The following is a 21,074-nucleotide window of genomic DNA, read 5'->3' as shown; positions in this document are numbered from 1 at the left end:
TAAACGGGAATAGCAGATCCATTCGATGTGTCATACTTGATCATTTTGCGATATTGCCATATTTTTGCTGAAAGGATTTAGTAGAGAAAATCGACGATAAAGTTCACAACTTTTGCTCGCTGATAAAAAAAAGCCTTGCCTGTACCGGAAGTAGCGTGACCTCACAGGAGCTAGTATTCCTCACAATTCCCCGTTGTTTACAATGGAGCGAGAGAGATTCGGACCGAGAAAGTGACGATTACCCCATTAATTTGAACGAGGATGAAGGACTTGAGAGGCAGTGATGGACGTATCTTTTTTCGCTCTGACCGTAACTTAGGTACAAGCTGGCTCATTGGATTCCACACTCTCTCCTTTTTCTATTGTGAATCACGGATTTGTATTTTAAACCACCTCGGATACTATATCCTCTTGAAAATGAGAGTCGAGCACGCGAGATGGACATTTAAAGTGACTTTTATCTCTAAGACAATACATCGGTGACACACTTAGCTACTGAGCTAACGTGATAGCATCGTTCTCAAATGAAGATAGAAACAAAATTAATAAACCCCTGACTGGAAGGATAGACGGAAGACCAACAATACTATAAAACCATGTACATGGTTAAAAATTCTCAGCCTGGTAAGGCTTAACTATGCTGTTGCTAACGACGCTAAGGCTAATTTAGCAACTTAGCAACCGGACCTCACAGAACTATGTACTCTTCTCCTTTTTCTATTGTGTATCACGGATTTGTATTTTAAACCACCTCGGATACTATATCCTCTTGAAAATGAGAGTCGAGCACGCGAAATGGACATTTAAAGTGACTTTTATCTCTAAGACAATACATCGGTGACACACTTAGCTACTGAGCTAACGTGATAGCATCGTTCTCAAATGAAGATAGAAACAAAATAAATAAACCCCTGACTGGAAGGATAGACAGAAGACCAACAATACTATTAAACCATGTACATGTAACTACACGGTTAAAAATTCTCAGCCTGGTAAGGCTTAACTATGCTGTTGCTAACGACGCTAAGGCTAATTTAGCAACTTAGCAACCGGACCTCACAGAACTATGTACTCTTCTCCTTTTTCTATTGTGTATCACGGATTTGTATTTTAAACCACCTCGGATACTATATCCTCTTGAAAATGAGAGTCGAGCACACGAAATGGACATTTAAAGTGACTTTTATCTCCAAGACAATACATCGGTGACACACTTAGCTACTGAGCTAACATGATAGCATCGTTCTCAAATGAAGATAGAAACAAAATAAATAAACCCCTGACTGGAAGGATAGACAGAAGACCAACAATACTATAAAACCATGTACATGTAACTACACGGTTAAAAATTCTCAGCCTGGTAAGGCTTAACTATGCTGTTGCTAACGACGCTAAGGCTAATATAGCAACTTAGCAACCGGACCTCACAGAACTATGTACTCTTCTCCTTTTTCTATTGTGTATCACGGATTTGTATTTTAAACCACCTCGGATACTATATCCTCTTGAAAATGAGAGTCGAGCACGCGAAATGGACATTTAAAGTGACTTTTATCTCTAAGACAATACATCGGTGACACACTTAGCTACTGAGCTAACGTGATAGCATCGTTCTCAAATGAAGATAGAAACAAAATAAATAAACCCCTGACTGGAAGGATAGTCGGAAGACCAACAATACTATTAAACCATGTACATGTAACTACACGGTTAAAAATTCTCAGCCTGGTAAGGCTTAACAATGCTGTTGCTAACGACGCTAAGGCTAATTTAGCAACTTAGCAACCGGACCTTACAGAACTATGATAAAACATTAGCGCTCCACCTACGCCAGCCAGCCCTCATCTTCCCATCAACAGCCGTGCTCACCTGCATTCCAGCGATCAACGGCGCGACGAAGGACTTCATCCGTGGGTTTGGCGGCAAGCATCGGCTAGGCGTCTTCCAAGTAAGTAGTCCTTGTTGTGTTGCTGTAAGTATTGTACTTAGCAGCTAAGACACCGATCGATCCTACCTACAACGTTCTTCTTTGCAGCCTCCATTGTTCATTAAACAAATTGCAAAAGATTCACCAACACAGATGTCCAGAATACTGTGGAATTTTGTCGAAGAAAACAAGAGGTTTTTCTATCGGGTCCGATGGGGTCCAACCACTTCTGTAGATTTTCTGACGTCACGCGCATAAATCATATCCAAAGGAGTTTTTCAACCGGAAGTGTGGCGGGAAATTTAAAATTGCACTTTATAAGTTAACCCGGCCGTATTGGTATGTGTTGCAATGATAAGATTTCATCATTGATGTATAAACTATCAGACTGCGTGGTTGGTAGTAGTGGCTTTCAGTAGGCCTTTAAACTTCTGCCTCTTTAATGCAATGACTAATTCAAGCGTACACTTATGGAGAAAATGATTGGAAAAACTCACCATTACACAATCAAAGAAGAAGGTTTTCAGGCTTTCTACAAGAGTTTAGTAAAAAGTAGTAGTAGTTTGTGGTACGGATGTACTAATCAGCATTTTTGGCCTACGAACTAGAGATGATTTTTTGGCCTCAGATCCCATTCCGAGTTACAATCCGATACACTGACATTGTTATTATAAATTATTGAACTAAAAATGTTTTTAGCAAGTAACTGAAGTCAACAATATTATAAATGGTAAATGGGTTATATTTGTGTAGCGCTTTTTTACCTTCAAGGTATTCAAAGCACTTTGACACTATTTGCACATTCACACATTCACACATTCACACACTGATGGCCGGAGCTTCAATGCAAGGCCCTAACCACTACCCATCAGGAGCAAGGGTGAAGTGTCTTGCTCAAGGACACAACAGACGTGACGAGGTTGATAGAAGGTGGGGATCGAACCAGGAACCCTCAGGTTGCTGGAACGGCCACTCTCCCAACCGCACCACACCGTCCCCAAGTGGTGAGACAAAACAAAAGGAAGTAGTGTGACAAAACAAAAGGAAGTACTGGAACAAAACAAAAGGAAGTAGTGTGACAAAACGAAAAGAAGTAGTGTGACAAAACGAAAGGAAGTAGTGCAACAAAAAAAAAGGAAGTAGTGGGACAAAACAAAAGGAAGTAGTGTGACAAAACAAAAAGGAAGTAGTGTGACAAAACAAAAAGGAAGTAGTGGGACAAAACAAAAGGAAGTAGTGGGACAAAACAAAAGGAAGTAGTGGGACAAAACAAAAGAAAGTAGGGGAACAAAACAAAAGGAAGTAGTGTAACAAAACAAAAGGAAGTAGCGGGACAAAACAAGAGGAAGTAATGAGACAAAACAAAAGGAAGTAGTGGGACAAAAAAGAGGAAGTAGCGGGACAAAACAAGAGGACGTAGTGTAACAAAACAAAAGGAAGTAGTGAGACAAAACAAAAGGAAGTAGTGGGACAAAACAAGAGGAAGTAGTGGAACAAAACAAGAGGAAGTAGTGGAACAAAACAAGAGGAAGTAGTGGGACAAAACAAAAGGAAGTAGTGGGACAAAACAAAATGAAGTAGTGGAACAAAACAAAAGAAAGTAGTAGGACAAAACAAAAGGAAGTAGTGGGACAAAACAAAAGGAAGTAGTGGGACAAAACAAAAGGAAGTAGTGGAACAAAACAAAAGGAAGTAGTGGGACAAAACAAAAGGAAGTAGTGGAACAAAACAAAAGGAAGTAGTAGGACAAAACAAAAGGAAGTAGTGGAACAAAACAAAAGGAAGTAGTGTGACAAAACGAAAAGAAGTAGTGTGACAAAACGAAAGGAAGTACTGGAACAAAACAAAAGGAAGTAGTGTGAAAAAACGAAAAGAAGTAGTGTGACAAAACGAAAGGAAGTAGTGCAACAAAAAAAAAGGAAGTAGTGGGACAAAACAAAAGGAAGTAGTGTGACAAAACAAAAAGGAAGTAGTGGGACAAACAAGAGGAAGTGGTGGAACAAAACAAGAGGAAGTAGTGGGACAAAACAAAAGGAAGTAGTGGGACAAAACAAAAGAAAGTAGGGGAACAAAACAAAAGGAAGTAGTGTAACAAAACAAAAGGAAGTAGCGGGACAAAACAAGAGGAAGTAATGAGACAAAACAAAAGGAAGTAGTGGGACAAAAAAGAGGAAGTAGCGGGACAAAACAAGAGGACGTAGTGTAACAAAACAAAAGGAAGTAGTGAGACAAAACAAAAGGAAGTAGTGGGACAAAACAAGAGGAAGTAGTGGAACAAAACAAGAGGAAGTAGTGGAACAAAACAAGAGGAAGTAGTGGGACAAAACAAAAGGAAGTAGTGGGACAAAACAAAATGAAGTAGTGGAACAAAACAAAAGAAAGTAGTAGGACAAAACAAAAGGAAGTAGTGGGACAAAACAAAAGGAAGTAGTGGGACAAAACAAAAGGAAGTAGTGGAACAAAACAAAAGGAAGTAGTGGGACAAAACAAAAGGAAGTAGTGGAACAAAACAAAAGGAAGTAGTAGGACAAAACAAAAGGAAGTAGTGGAACAAAACAAAAGGAAGTAGTAGGACAAAATAAAAGGAAGTAGTGTAACAAAACAAAAGGAAGTAGCAGGACAAAACAAGAGGAAGTAGCGGAAAAAAACAAAAGGAAGTAGTGAGACAAAACAAAAGGAAGTAGTGGGACAAAAAAAGAGTAAGTAGCGGGACAAAACAAGAGGAAGTAGTGTAACAAAACAAAAGGAAGTAGTGAGACAAAACAAAAGGAAGTAGTGGGACAACAAGAGGAAGTGGTGGAACAAAACAAGAGGAAGTAGTGGGACAAAACAAAAGGAAGTAGTGGGACAAAACAAGAGGAAGTAGTGGAATAAAACAAAAGGTAGTAGAACAAAACAAAAGGAAGATGTAATCTTTTCGCCACTGCAAAACCCCGCGAAAAGAGGCACCCTAAACTGTATGTAAGCTCACGCCTAAATGCATGAACTTAATGATTTGATACTTTGACATTGTTTAACATTAGTACCCAACTTTGTAACAACATGCATAAGTCAGAATTTTTTTTTTAATCATAGGTTCCCTATAAATTTACAATTTGCTGGTTTCAAATCAGATGGCATATAACATTTGTGGTATTTTAATGATACGCACATTTATTTAGCAAACTGAAGTGGCTAACAAATTTCACCACATCTAGATGTGGTGAAATTTGTCCTCTGCATTTGACCCCAAGGGGATGGGTCAAATGCAGAGGACAAATTTCACCACATCTAGTGTGTGTGTGACAATCATTGGTACTTTAATCTTTAATCTTTAATCTTAAAAACTGCTGCACACTGTGGGTGGACATTAGACGACACATTTATTGCAGCTAGCTGGCAAATTCTAGCCGGTGTTCTGGCAAGAACGCACTCTCCTGGAATGTGAACATGCGTATAACCAGGAATCCCAAAATGTAATTGTGCCTTCCTGAGTGTTCATCCTTTTTGAAGTAATCTTTCACGTTAGTACAATCTTTCGTCATGTTAATCCTGGGACACATTAACTCATCAGGCAATCTCCAATCTGGCCTTCTAGTTTCTGTCCATTCTGTAACTCAACATTTGGGCGGGATGACCTAACTAACGAGGTGTTCAATCATAGTAGGATCACGGTGCTACATAGGTCAGTCAAGTTCTTCATTACTAGACTCTTCCAACTATAGATCATGCTTTTAATGTGTGACATATTTATGTTGGAATTAACATAATACTTTCTCAAACTGCATAGCATTGTCCAAATGTCTGAGATTCAGGCATAGCTAAGGGGTCTTGCCTATAATAAACAGAAAACACAATATACGTAATAATAAGACATTCGACTCACAGCATTCTTCGTTGACGACACACTTCTCGATCTCTTCTGTGTTGAGCTGACAGAGCGAGCCATCCTCAGGGTACTGTTTGACATAACGCTCCCTGGACCTCAGTCCCATCCCACAGGACACACTGCAGGCGGACCAGCTTATCCACTCTGACATCATGCATGTCGATGGCTCTGTACATCAGAAAAGTAGTGTGACATCATATTTTTACTTTCATTTCACTCGATGGGTTTTTAGAAATCCAGCGAGTCGAGAGGTTTTACAATCGCTCAGTCTGAACTTGCCCTACAGACAGAAGTTTTGCTGCTCACTTGTGTGCCATCGGTGCATGTCATAGCGGCATATGATGTATGTGACCTGTAAAGTATTGTTTGTTTAAAATAAAAAAAAACAGCTCAAAGGGCTATTTCTGTTTCAGCAGAGAAGTTGACAAAATTATAAAAATCGACATTTGCGTCCTTAGGAAATAAAATGTTCAAGTACACAATACAATAAAAAAAAAGTACTATTTAGCAAAGAGTCCTGCACATTTATCTGATTGCATATTTCAAAGAGAAAAACACAATTGTGCATTTGTTGACGGTCCCAACTTCATAAAACTTAACTTTACCATGAAATATAATCATTTATATCCTTTAGAAATGGCTTTCTTGAGTTTCCAAAACTTTCTACAACTCTTATTTTTTTGTGATAGAGTGATTGGAGCACATACTTGCTGGTCACATGAAGTTTGGTTCTTTTATTAATTTATTATGGGTCTACTGAAAATGTGACCAAATCTGCTGGGTCAAAAGTATACATACAGCAATGGTTACATGTCCCTTGGCAAGTTGATGACTAAAATGACTATTGGTGGTAGGAATATCAGCACAGTCCTGCTACTTAAATTGTTTGTTTGTTGTTGTTTATTTTTTAAATATGTTTTTTGTTGAATCACTGTAATGTGCTTATAGTCAACATGCTGTTTGCACAGATGATATGTTATTTTATTTGATGCATTTGCTAACTATTTCAAGGACTCCTGTTACTTTTAATCCTCTTACTCAAATGAGTAAGTTTTGCCATAGGAACCTTGTGCAACAAAAATGGTGCCTGAGATGATCTTTTTGCACAAGTTACAGTATTTTTCCAACTATAAGGCAAACTTAAAATCCTTTAATTTTCTCAAAAATCAACAGTGCACCTTATAACCCGGTGCGCCTTATATATGTACTAATTCTGGTTGTTCTTATTCTGGTTTTGTTACATGGTGTAATGATAAGTGTGACCAGTAGAAGGCAGTCACACATAAGAGACACTCCCAAGGCTCTACGACAGGTGCTGCTGAGCAATTAAAATCTGTGGTCAAGATTTCCCTGCGAGCCCTTGTTGCCCATTTCCATGGAAACCCACAAAGCACCATCATAGCTTGTTACAGCCCGACTTATGTTGCTGATGAATCATTTGTGGACCAATTATATGAAGACCTAAAAGTTACCACAGAGAACATTCTAGCCCACAATCTTCTGATTGTCGCAGGAGACTTCAACGCGCAAATAGGCCCTGAAGATGCACAATTCACCTTCAACCCCAAAGGGACAAACCGCATCGGAGAAAAGCTAGTTGACTATGCCGAGGAGTTTCAGCTCACGGTTAAGAACACCAAATTTATGACGTCAGACAACAAACTGTGGACAATCCAACTCCCTAGGGCAGTGGTCACCAACCTTTTTGAGCCCAAGAACCCTGGTCTCAGCCTAAAACTGTTAGAATAATTATGTATATTTTATCACACTAACTTTATGCTTAAGGGCCATTGCTATAAATTATTGTCAATTGTGCTGAAGTGGTATTTTTGTATCTGTGCAAAGCTGGCAGTCCAAAAGATTGCCAGCCGAATTTATCAGTGTTGTGTCCAGACTTGGCCTGCTGGCTGCCAAGGCCGAACACCGCCGTGACGCAGACAGAGCAGAGACAAGGCGATATGACCTGCGTCAACTAATTTTTATTTATTCTATAATCATATATTGTGTTCAACTGGAGTGGTCGAGATTACCCCCTTCCCTCAGCGACAGCTTCAGTGATGTAATAGGGCCCTTCCAAATAAATAGAGGTGAGCGGGCTTGACTTTTAGAACATAGTTTGGATCTGTAACTAGAGTACAGCCCGAAACACGTGTCTCCTCGAGCTAAATTCAACTCTCTCTGCATGTTTCCTTGCTTCTTGTCTGATTAATAGATGTCATCAGTGTTTGAACCTGACAAAAACCAAGGCTAGATCTACCCCTGCGTTAACTATTTTTATGTTGATATACTATATATACATATACATATGTTTTTTTTTTTTGTTTATTTGTTTTTTGGTTATTATTGGCTGATGTCAACATTTAGTTTTTTTCTCATTGTGTTTCTGGCTTTGTTCTCAATTTTTGCAGGACCAATGACAAACAAGTCACGGGCTACAATGGGCACCCCAACTGTAGAAGCTAACTGTTTATGGCCACTATAGTCCTGGTACTGTAGTATATTTGTTCCTCCTATGGTCACATATGGGACACGAGTCACCTTACGTCAGCACCGTAGTATTTTTGCTGTTCACCAGCTGTTCACCTGGTGAGTTTTTCCTTTGTGAAAAGAGGGGATAACGGGGAAGTCCTTCTTTAGCTGCCGCCTTGTTTTATCATATATTACTGCCTTTGCACACGTCAATGTTTACTTTTGTATATAAATCAGCAGAAAATCTGTACTTTGGAGCAATGTTCACAGACTCGTTTTATTGGCTTATCAGCTTCCTGTTGCAGTCGAGCGATGATGATGAGGATGACGGTGGGCTCCCTGACCGACGGACGGGCCTTAGCTCGACGGCAGCGCATCCCGTTGGGCCGCTTTCCTTTACAAAACCTTACAGTTTGTTGAAGACGTGGCAGAACTTGCAGCAAAGCACTGCTTTGTTGGAGATAACATCCTGAATCTCATCTGGATGGAGCCCCCTGTTCACAACCTACTGCTCAAGTTCTGAAATCAGACCTTTTCTGTTTTTTCCCCACCATCTGCCTGGGCCAAGTTTGGTATTAAACCTTTTTACACCGCAGGAACTTTTACCGGAACTTTCCCATTTAATTGTAAATAAAGTTGCCCCTGTGTTTCCACCAAAAACTACCCAGGTAGATTTAGTTCTTCAAGAACCTTTCGGAGTTCCTGCCTGCAAGGTGTGACTTTTGGGGGTGGGCTGTGCTGTGGAACGCTGATTGGTTGAACAAAGTTGGGGTAGTTCCTAAAACTTCCCTTTCAAGCACATGACCAGTTTTGGAATATACGCAAAACTTCTTTATTTCTTATTTATTGTGTATTTCTATTACAACAAACATGACAACGGAGAGAGAAAGAAGAACAACATTTTTTTCGACATGCAGGAACTTTTCTGGGGCATCTTATCAGCGAAACTATCTTGGATTGTTTTTACTCAGCCATAGTCTTTGAAATATATGCAGTTTAATGTTGTTTATTATTTTTTGACAAACTTCATTTCGATACGCAAAGCTACGAGAAGTGGACAGACTGTTTTAAACGTATTTACAGAGTAGTATAAACCTGGTCTCGCAGCAACGACCTGAGCTGCTTACGACTCTGAGACTTCGTTGGACAAATGTGAAATAAAGGAGGCAATACACGAGTGGAACGAAGGTAAATAACATCAAATATACATGTCGTAGAGTAGTAAGTGCCACTCTATTTGTGCAGCTATTAGCCTCAACCCGAGTGAACAAAATGGTAACAAGCTAAAGTGACGTGTTTGTGTTGTCTGTGTGAGATAAACACTGACATGTATCCATTTTATATTGGTATTTACAGCTGAAATGAACCAAAGGGAATCACCTGACCCTCATGAATTCATCATCTCCCAAGAGGAGGACTTTCTGACTGTTGGACATTGCAGACAAAAGCCTGACATTATGAACATTATTTTTCAAGAATATATCATTTTGTGTATTATTGCTTTGTATTTCATTTACTTACATTTTAGTGAAAGAATTGTGACCTAACATTGTCTGTTTAGGATAGGATAGGATAGGTGATTTATTGTCATTGTATTTTCAAAACATCAAAACTAGAGATTTCCAATAATATCGGCCTGCCGATATTATCGGACGATAGATGCTTTAAAATGCAATATTGGAAATTATCGGTATTTTTTTAATTTATTATCGGTATCGTTTTTTTTTTTGTTTTTTTTAATTAAATCAACATAAAAAACACAAGATACACTTACAATCAGTGCACCAACCCAAAAAACCTCCCTCCCCCATTTACACTCATTCACACAAAAGGGTTGTTTCTTTCTGTTATTAATATTCTGGTTCCTACATTATATATAAATATATATCAATACAGTCTGCAAGGGATACAGTCCGTAAGCACACATGATTGTGCGTGCTGCTGGTCCACTAATAGTACTAACCTTTAACAGTTAATTTTACTCATTTTCATTAATTAGTAGTTTCTATGTAACTGTTTTTATATTGTTTTACTTTCTTTTTTTATTCAAGAAAATGTTTTTAATTTATTTATCTTATTTTATTTATTTTTTTTTTTTTTAAAAGAACCTTATCTTCATCATATCTGGTTGTCCAAATTAGGCATAATAATGTGTTAATTCCACGACTGTATATACATCGTATCGGTTGATATCGGTATCGGTAATTAAGAGTTGGACAATATCGGAATATCGGATATCGGCAAAAAAGCCATTAGCGGACATCCCTAACTGTTTTTATATTGTTTTACTTTCTTTTTTATTCAAGAAAATGTTTTTAATTTATTTATCTTATTTAATTTAATTTTTTTTTTTAAAAAGGACCTTATCTTCACCAAATCTGGTTGACCAAATTAGGCATAATAATGTGTTAATTCCACGACTGTATATATCGGTATTGGTTGATATCGGTATCGGTAATTAAGAGTTGGACAATAACGGAATATCGGATATCGGCAAAAAAGCCATTATCGGACATCCCTAATTGAAACTGAGTTGAGCAATCCTCCTGTACAGCAGCATTTTGGTTCAGGCAAGTTAGCAATAATAATAGTTATATGACAATGAATATTATGTATGACCATGTTCTAGCAGTGAAGGATGAATAAACAATTATATAGCAGTGCATATATAAACAGTTAAGTGGCAGGGAATAGATTAACAGTTACTTTGCAGTGAATACATACACAGTTGAATAACAGTGGATAACTGGGCATTTGAATTGCAGTAGGTATGTAGTTATAGTGAGTAAGTTTAGACTAAATAGGTAAACAGCTAAAGTGCATTTAATAAATAAGCAGTGCTGGTGGTTTAACTAAGTTAACAGAGCAGTGCACATAGTAACGGTCAGCAGTGGGTCATTATTGCACATATGTTTTTCACATGGGAGGAAGTGGGAGCCGGTGTGTGTGTGAGGGGGGGACGTCGTATGGGTTGAGGAGTTTAACCACAGCTCTAGGAAATAATCTGTTTTTTAGTCTATTTGTCCGTGTGCAGATTGTTCTGAGTCTGCCTGAGGGGAGGGTGGTGAAGATGGAGTGTCAAGGTGTCCTTTTTAATGTTTAAGGCCCACTTGTGAAGGCGGCTCGAGTGTGTGTCTCTGAGGGATGGTAGGTGGGAACCAACAATCCACTGAGCCTTTATGATGATCCGCTGAAGATCCTTCTCTTCTACTGCGGTGCAGTTGGAATACCAGACAGTACATCCGTACGTCAGGGTGCTCTTAATTGTGCAGCAGTAAAAGTTCTGTAGCAGATCTCCTCAGGAAAAATAGGCGATGCTGTGCTTTTTTGATGATTTGTGCAGTGTTCAGGCTCCAACTCAGGTTCTTTGAGTTGCACTCCCAGGATCTTAAAGCCGGAGGCACGTTTCACCTCTTCCTGGTTTATGTGTACTGTTGTGGGGTGTTTTTTGTTTTTTCTTGTAGTGTATTATTATTATTCCCTTGGTTTTCTTTGTGATCTGATGCAGGTTGATGTTTTTACACCACCCAGAGAATGTTTGGACTTCTTTTGTGTAGGCCACCTCTTTGTCTTTGGAGATAAGTCCTACAACGGTGGTGTCGTCTGATGAGGGCGTTGGAGCTGTGGGTGGGTGTGCAGTCGTGGGTGTACTGGAAGTAGAGGATTGGGCTGAGGACATAGTCATGGGGTAAGCTGGTGTTGAAGATGATGGTGGAGGAGGTGCTGTCTCCCAGCCTGACTTGCTGGGGTCTGTTGGAGAGTAGGTTCTGGATCCACAGGCAGAGAGGGGTTCCTAGCTGCAGTGTGTGCAGTTTGCTGACTAGTTTGCTGGGCTAGATGCAGTTGAATGCGGAGCTGAAGTCAACAAACAACATCCTGACGTAGGTGTTGGGTTCTTCCAGGTGGGTGAGGGCAGTGTGCAGTGTGAGTGAGATGTGTCATCCGTAGATCTGTTGGCTTCGTAAGCAAACTGGTGTTGATCAAAACCAACAGGAATACGGGATTTGATGTGGAACAGTACCAGTTTCTCCATGCATTTTATGATGACCGTAGTCAGAGCAATTGGTCGGTAATCATTCGGGATGATTGTTGCAGTTTTCAGGCAGGTGAGGACTATGGCTTGTTGTAGTGATTTGTTGAAGATGGAAGTGAAGACTGCAGGCCTTCAGTGCGTGTCCAGGAACTCCATCTGACCCTGCTGCTTTGCTGCAGTCAATGCTGAGCAGTGCCCGCTTCACTTGGTGGGTCTGCAGGATAAGTGGCTGCTCGTTCTCTGTGAGGGTGGGGGGTTGAGGGGTGAAAGTGGGGGTTTCTTTGTTGGGGGTGTCGCCAAAGCGGGCAAAGAATGAGTTGAGCTGGTCAGGGAGGCAGATGTCGATGGAGGTGGGGGGGTTGTTACTCTGTTTGTAGTTGGTGATGTTCCTGATGCCTTTCCATATGGAGCGGGTTGTGGTCTTTAAAGATGGCCTCAATCTGCTGTATTTTAATTTAGCGTTTTGATGCCCCTGTTTGAGTCTGATCTGACTCTTCTGTATGATTCCCTGTCCCTGGATCTGAATGCTGCATCCCTGGCTTTGAGCAGAATTCTCACATTATTGTAGAACCAGGGTTTTTGGTTAGGGAATATGTTGACCTGTTTTTTGTTTTTTTTTGTGGTTACATTGTCAATGTACGTATATAATGTAAGTTAGGGGTTAGGGTTATAACCCAGGTTAGGGTTAGTTATAAATCAGTTAATGTAAGACAGTACTGATGAGGTGTGGAGCTCAATGTCTTGTTCTTCCAAGAGTTCACACGTGATGTCTTCAAAACAGTCAAAGAGGCAACCTTACTCCAGACCTGCACTGTCTTTACAGTGGGTTTTGATCTGATCATGAGGGGTTTATAAGCTGGTGTCAGGAACAGGGAAAGGTAGTCAGATTGTCCAAGATGGGGGGATGGTTGAGCTTTGTATGCACCATGAATGTTTGTGTAAACCTGGCCGAGTGTCTTATTGTTCCGTGTTGTGATGTCCACGTTATTGTGAAATCTGGGTAGGACAGATTTTAGGTTAGAGTGGTTAATGTCCTCTGCTACAATAAAGATGCCCTCAGGGTGTTTATTTTGTTGTCTGGTGATGTCATCGTGTAGTCTGCGCACGGCTATTTTAGCATTAGCGCGAGGGTGAACATATACTGTTGTGATGATAACTGCAAATAATTTTCTTGGCAGGTGAAAGGGTTTGCATTGAAATGTTAAAAAATTCCAAATGTGGGCAGCAGTGTGTCTATGTTACAGTAGCGTCGGCACACCAGATGTTGTTTATCGGACCGCATTACCGGTGCCGCTGTGCGGTCTGCCCAATGAATGAATGTTTTTGTGCAGCCAGCTATTTGAATGGCCGTTGAAAATCCATAGTTTAATCTCTTCCACTTTGTTGACAAGAGAGCAGGCGTTTGCAAAGAGAAGGCTCGATAGTGCAGGTTTGTGTGGAACCACTCGTCTGCCTCGCTTCTGCCTCCTCTCGCATCGCCTCCGGTGTTTTCTCTCTTTTTTGCATTTGGCAGAGCGAGTATTTTCTGCGGGGAATGAGTCCAGTCCTGCCGTTTGAGAGCTCCGAGCCGCTGTGGCTAAGCGTGGCTCTATCTTATAATGGTATTTACATGGTATCAGTGTAGAAATATACTAAACCAATACGTCCATACGTCATCAGCTTGATTTGTATAAACTACCCTGAACTGTGAAATGCGGTGGAAAACACAAACCACACACTTCTACCAGAATCTCTAGTTCCAGGAACTAGAGGTTCCAGGAACCAAAAGTTCCTGAACTTTTGATGGAAAAAGGTGCCTATTCTCAAAAAAGGTAACCTGGCATTGGTCTTAAATTACTGAGGTACGTTCACAACCAAAATCTCAAACAAGCTCCTGCTGAATCGGCAAGAATAAGGATAGTTTTTGAAGGGCCAATCTACCATCTGACATATTTTGCCCCGATGCCGCATTATTGAAGAAATGAAAAGGCTCGACAAGGACTTCACGATCTGCTTTGTGGACGTTCGAAAATAATTTGACTATCAAACGGAAAGGCATGTTCAACATCCTTCCCCTGTACGGCATTCCACAACCTATCATTGCCACAATTAAAGCGCTCTATGCCAACACTCAGGCTACAGCTATCACAGCTGATGGCGGGAGTTTTACAAGGGGACACGCTAGCTCCAATTTTGTATATCATTGTATTGGAGTGTGTTCTGCGCCTTTCGCTAGCCACAATTAACAAAAAAGGCCTACAGCTCCACCCAAGACGCAGCAGAAGGCAACCTGCTAAACACCTTACAGACCTCGATTTTGCCAATGCCATCGCTCTGGTCTCCGAAGTTGTCACAAATTCTGAGTCCCTTCTCCACTTACTAGAAAAGGCTACGTGCCTAATAGGACCCCATAGCAATGAAAGCTAGACTGAATCTCCACAGTTCCAAATTGCTGCCTTTTGTCATCTTCTGGCAACAGTATAAACCAAGCAACCGATTTGAAGTATCTCGGGTCTTATATAATGAACGCTGCAAAGGATATGAAGTTCCACAAAGCCTCGGCATGGACAGCCTGCAATAAGCTGCATAAGATATGGCACTCGACCATCGGTAATGAGAGGAAACTTTACATCTTCAGAATGATGATAGAGCCTATTCTGGACTCCCACCACACAACAGAAGCGCTTGGACGGAGCTTATACCAACCTGCTCAGACGTGTCCAAAAGAACCTCTGGTTCAACATGCTACCTGAAGGCGTATAATATACAGAGATATTGTCACTCTGTCAGAAGGTTACTAAATGAAGGCTCTCGTTGGCTGGACACTGTTATCAGGCCACTGCTGGAATCATTCAGCCACTACGGGGTGGTATGGCGTAGTGGGTAGAGCGGCCGTGTCAGAAACCTGAGGGTTGCAGGTTCGCTCCCCGCCTCTTGACATCCAAATCACTGCCGTTGTGTCCTTGGGCAGGACACTTCACCCTTGCTCCCGGTGCCGCTCACACTGGTGAATTAATGATGAATGAATGATACAGTAGGTGGTGGTCGGAGGGACCGTAGGCGCAAACTGGCAGCCTCACTTCCGTCAGTCTACCCCAGGGCAGCTGTGGCTACAAATGTAGCTTACCACCACCAGGTGTGAATGAATGATGGGTTCCCACTTCTCTAATATCTAATAATCGAATAGCGCGATATAAAATCTAATCCATTATTATTATTATTATTACTACTGCTGTGGACACCCAGCGGCCTTGTCCACTACAGAATCATCACCTTGCCAGATGTACTATCAAGGGATGCGGTGCTCAAGAAGGAGGACCTCCTCTTTGCCATGGTGGGCCGCGAAGAGTGGCGGTGTGTAATCGAGTGCGCCCGGCCCCCAGGGTGACGCCCGATGATGATGATGATTTTCTCTATCCTCTTGCATTCATCCTCCGCTGTTGCCGTTTCTAACACAAAGTAGCGTCCAGTTCTAACTTATACAGTATCCGTCAGTAGACTCGCTATGGAAGCACCAAAACTACAACAAAGATGATTGGAACGAGACGCTGTCAAAGTTGAGGCACATAGATAAGACCACCGCAGCGCATTCTGAAAAGACCATCAGAAAGCGGCTAGAAAATGGTCTGTAAACATAATCTTTGCAGCAAAAAATACAAAAGGGGGGGGGGGGGGGGTGTTTTTGAATTATTATTATTATAATTTTTTTTCATAAAGAAATACAATCATGTGTGCTTACGGACTGTATCCCTGCAAACTGTATTGATCTAGTTTGATATATAATGTATATATAGTGTTTTTTATGGTGATTTAATTTAAAAAAAAATAAAATAATAATAATTATTGCGTGGCCCGGTACCAATCGGTACCGGTCCGCGGCCCGGTGGTTGGGGACCACTGCCTTAGATGTCCTTGTATGTAAATTACCCAAGTGGACAGTGTCTCTTTTTTCTATATAACAATGCCAATGCTATGGTTGTGCTTGTTAGAAAAAAAGTGACCATCTGAGGTAGACAAGGGACCACCAAAATTCCTAATTACAGACAAATACATAATGTGCCATTCTCTTCAAGAACCATCCACTCGTGAGTTAATCCAGTCAGCTCCTTGACGATATCGCTGTTTTTAAAAATATTTTAAAATCCTTCAAAACAACGGTGGACCCAATTAATCTTCTTGATAAAACAGTTATGTCATGTTGTAATAAATAATAGACAGCGACTTTGTTTCATTGCGATAAGCCAAAATAAATTACCAAGAGTCACAGACTTTCCACTTGTCCAAGATAAATAACTAAGCTTTAGTCTCTACATCAATTTAGAAATTGTGGATAGACTAAAAAAATGACATTAGGCACCTCTGAAAGGGGCAAAACAGAAGAAAATGATGTTTCTTTTGATAATGATGTGCTAAAATTAACTACCGTAGATCATTATTTAGTTGAAAGCTAAAAGTACAGAGGATAAAGTTTTAGTAAGTTATTTAATTGTGACAATGCTGTGTGTCAGCTGTTGGTGTAATCCCAGGATGCAGAAAAGGCAAGCGTCATGCAGGCAGAAGGTACTTTAATTAGGAGCCAGGCAGAAGAAAAATAACAAAAGGTCTAGAGGGTAACTAGAAGGCAACAGAGCACTTTGGCATACAGTTGCAATAGAGAATGAACCAGCACTAAAGGGGGGGGACAAGGTGGAAATATATGGAACTAATTAACAATGACAAACAGGTATGGTGGCAGGACAAGGAATACTGTATGAAGTAAGGGCTTAACAAACAGGAAATATTGACAAAACAAGAGTACCAGGACAGGAAGTGATACTGATCACAGGAAAATACCAAACACAGTCCAAACTGTCTTGTGGGATAGTGACATTTCAACTATTTTCATGTACTGTGTTCCCTTGATTATCGCGGGTGTTACGTACAAGACACACCGTGCACGTGGTAAATGAATTTCCACAAAATAGGGACGCTATTAATTTTAATAATTTTGTAAATATTATATGCGTTTAACATTTTTATAAGCCCACCACACACTTCCAATGCTCTTAAACACTTCATACACTCTAAAACTACATAATTTTAACTTGAAAACTCAAATCTCAATGTATTCAATGGTACTTTAAAATCTTCGATTCACTCTTGACTGCAGTAAGTAAACCGCAAAGTGGCGAGGGAACACTGTAGTACTTAATTCTGTCTATACAGAGATGAGGGGATATTTTCTAAACTTTACACAAGTAGGGTTTCGATCAAATTAAGGAAGACACAAAAAAGGTTTCTAATAACGTTAGGGGGAATTTTAAAAAAAAAAGAACAAATGAAGTTTAAAGGCCTACTGACATGAATTTTTTAAATTTAAACGGGCATAGCAGATCCATTCTATGTGTCATACTTGATCATTTTGCGATATTGCCATATTTTTGCTGAAAGGATTTAGTAGAGAACATCGACGATAAAGTTCGCAACTTTTGGTGGCTGATAAAAAAAGCCTTGCCTGTACCGGAAGTAGCGTGACGTCACAGGTTGAAAGGCTCCTCACATTTCCCCATTGTTTACACCAGCAGCGAGAGAGATTCGGACCGAGAAGGCGACGATTACCCCATTAATTTGAGCGAGGATGAAAGATTCGTGGATGAGGAATGTGAGAGTGAAGGACTAGAGTGCAGTGCAGGACGTATCTTTTTTCGCTCTGACCGTAACTTAGTTAAAAGGGCTCATTGGATTCCACACTTTCTCCTTTTTCTATTGTGGATCACAGATTTGTATTTTAAACCACCTCGGATACTATATCCTCTTGATAATGAGAGTCGAGAACGCAAAATGGACATTCACATGACTTTTATCTCCACGACAATACATCAGTGAAGCACTTTAGCTACGGAGCTAACGTGATAGCATCGTGCTTAAATGCAGATAGAAACAAAAGAAATAAGCCACTGACTGGAAGAATAGACAGAAGATCAACAATACTATTATCAGGAGACACCGAACCAAACACTGGACCTGTAACCACACGGTTAATGCTGTGCCGCCTGTCGAAGCCTAGCAATGCTGTTGCTAACGGCGCCATTGAAGCTAACTTAGCTACGGGACCTCGTCAGAGCTTTGCTAAAAACATTAGCGATCCACCTACGCCAGCCCTCATCTGCTCATCAACACCCGTGCTCACCTGCGTTCCAGCGATCGACGGCACGAAGAAGGACTTCACCCGATCATCGATGCGGTCGGCGGCTAGTGTCGGATAGCGCGTCTGCTATCCGACTCTAAAGTCCTCCTAGTTGTGTTGCTGCAGCCAGCCGCTAATACACCGATCCCACCTACAGCTTTCTTCTTTGCAGTCTCCATTGTTCATTAAACAAATTGCAAAAGATTCACCAACACAGATGTCCAGAATACTGTGGAATTTTGCGATGAAAACAGAGCTGTTTGTATTGAGATACAATGTGTCCGAATACTTCCGTTTCAACCATCGACATCTCGCGCAAACGTCATCATACATAGACGTTATCAACCGGAAGTTTCGTGGGAAATTTAAAATGGCACTTTATAAGTTAACCCGGCCGTATTGGCATGTGTTGCAATGTTAAGATTTCATCATTGATATATAAACTATCAGACTGCATGGTTGGTAGTAGTGGGTTTCAGTTTAATGTGTGTGAGTGCTCACCTTGTATACTGCATCCAGGTCCCATGCAGGACTGAAAATCTTGAGTGTGGGGGCACGGAACGCTGAGGTCCAGCTGTGCCTTAAGCATCCTCTGTCTCATCCGTCTGCCTTTCTCACATGAGGCACTGCTGCAGGCCGACCAGGGTGACCAGCCGGAGTAAATACACGTCTCGGGGGTGTCATCTAGGACAGAACATTTCAATGCTAATTTCATGGATGTCAAAAAAACATGCACTTTTTACATAACTTGCTTAATCCTTTAAAACATTTTTTTGGATTCAAATCTGCATCTTTACATGAATGGTTAAATGTCTTGATGTGTTTTTTTCTTTGTCTGGTTTGACAAGGATACATACGGGTGAGCTGTAAAAACTGGTTAAATATCCCATCATGTTACATGTTAGTTCATGTACTGCTTTCATGCAAATAGACACATTTTCTATTTTAGCTGTGAAGTTTTGCGATGAGTGAAACAGTGAGACAGACCAGGCGCTATAGGTCTTTTGGTAGAGTGGCCGTGCCAGCAACTTGAGGGTTCCAGGTTTGATCCCCGCTTCCGCCATCCTAGTCACTGCCGTTATGTCCTTGGACAAGACACTTTACCCACCTGCTCCCAGTGCCACCCACACTGGTTTAAATGTGATTTAGGTATTGGGTTTCACTATGTAAAGCGCTATGAGTCACTAGGGAAAAAGCGCTATATAAATATAATTCACTTCACACTGACTTTCAATGTAATAAAAGCACATTAGACCAGGGGTGTCAAACTCATTTTAGATTGGGGGCCACATGGAGAGAAATCTACTCCCAAGTGGGCCGGACTGGTAAAATCACGGCACAATAACTTAAAAATAAAGACAACTTCATATTGTTTTCTTTGTTTAAAAATAGAACAAGCACATTCTGGAATTGTACAAATCATAATGTTGTTGGGTTTTTTTTTACACTTTTTTTATTTGTCATTATTTATATTTTCTGAATAAATTATGTGATAATGTTCATCAGTCAACTCATGGGTGTTAATTTTCAATCCATCAAGATAAAACAATTATATCAAAATCAACTTACAGTATGTTATTTATGTAGTTTGATCATTTTCTTCGACTGATATACTAACATCTTGTGTTTTATTTGTACGTACCGTATGTTTATTTTGTACATATGTAGCATCATCTACAGAGATACAAATAATTGCTATTGCGACATCTAGTGGACACATTTAGAACAGTAGTTTCTTTCATTCAAAAATTTCAGGTTCATTTTTATACTTAGCAAACTCATCCCACGGGCCGGATAAAACCTGTTCGCGGGCCTGATCCGGCCATTGGGTCGTACGTTTGACACCCCTGCATTAGAATGAAAGACAACAAATTCTTGTTTCTGGTATGTAGCCTGCCTACTACTGCAAGTGTTTTTTTTCCCCCATCACAAAACATAAGCCTGGTAGTTCAACCAGTGGTGTAAAAATGAAACGTACATATAAGACAAGTTTAATTTATTTTCTATAGTGATGCAGTGATTGTGAATAATGTACCTTTCTCCGTGTCCTCTTGACCAATGTCCGCTACAATGTCATCAATGCTGTCTGGGACCACATTGCACTGCTCTCCCTGCATGCAGACAATGACAAGTATTATAACATAGTAATGATGCAATTGATGAATCATGACCGTATTGAAAACAGCGGAGAATACATTTTACCTTCCTAGCGATGCGTTCCACCAGCACTCTGGCCACAGGTGTAATTGCCCCGCCCTCAGGGTCATAGAAGGGGCTCTGAGGGTGATCCAAACTAGTTAAAGGTCGGATCTTATCTTGAGGAATGGTGGGCTTGTTTGGTGACTAAAAAACACAAAACAAAACACACACAAAACCTCTGAAGTAATTGTACAAAATAACACATAGGAAAAGTTATTTGAGATTCCAATCCAGTTATGTCAAAAGTGGGAGCAGCTGCATTCCATTTAACAACAACACTTTCTGCGCCTGCATTCCAAATGTGGCAAGTGGCCCATGCATAGCTTCATCATAAACACCATTTATGATTCATATCTGACCTTGTGGGGCAGATATATTTACATTTTTTTTACATTATTGTGGCAAATCACAGACTGACCATCAAAGTTTGTCG

At 40.5% G+C, this 21,074-nt stretch overlaps 1 protein-coding gene across 2 annotated transcripts in view; it reads right to left on the bottom strand.

Moving 5' to 3' along the window:
- Positions 1 to 21,074, bottom strand: part of spon1b (spondin 1b) — a 158,547-nt gene that overhangs the window by 9,314 nt on the left and 128,159 nt on the right. For both annotated transcript variants that reach the window (XM_062036084.1, XM_062036085.1), the window contains exons 9-12: positions 20,645 to 20,785; positions 20,478 to 20,553; positions 18,944 to 19,126; positions 5,793 to 5,963 (exon numbers count right to left, since the gene is read on the bottom strand). In XM_062036084.1, coding sequence (XP_061892068.1) covers positions 5,793 to 5,963; positions 18,944 to 19,126; positions 20,478 to 20,553; positions 20,645 to 20,785 — 571 coding nt within the window. The remainder of the gene's footprint in view (positions 1 to 5,792; positions 5,964 to 18,943; positions 19,127 to 20,477; positions 20,554 to 20,644; positions 20,786 to 21,074) is intronic.

This window comes from Entelurus aequoreus, linkage group LG24, assembly GCF_033978785.1.
Source record: "Entelurus aequoreus isolate RoL-2023_Sb linkage group LG24, RoL_Eaeq_v1.1, whole genome shotgun sequence".
In the NCBI taxonomy this organism is placed as follows: Eukaryota; Metazoa; Chordata; class Actinopteri; order Syngnathiformes; family Syngnathidae; genus Entelurus; species Entelurus aequoreus.
The sequence above is the reverse complement of the archived record's forward strand: the minus strand, read 5'-3'. Positions and strand labels throughout refer to the sequence as shown.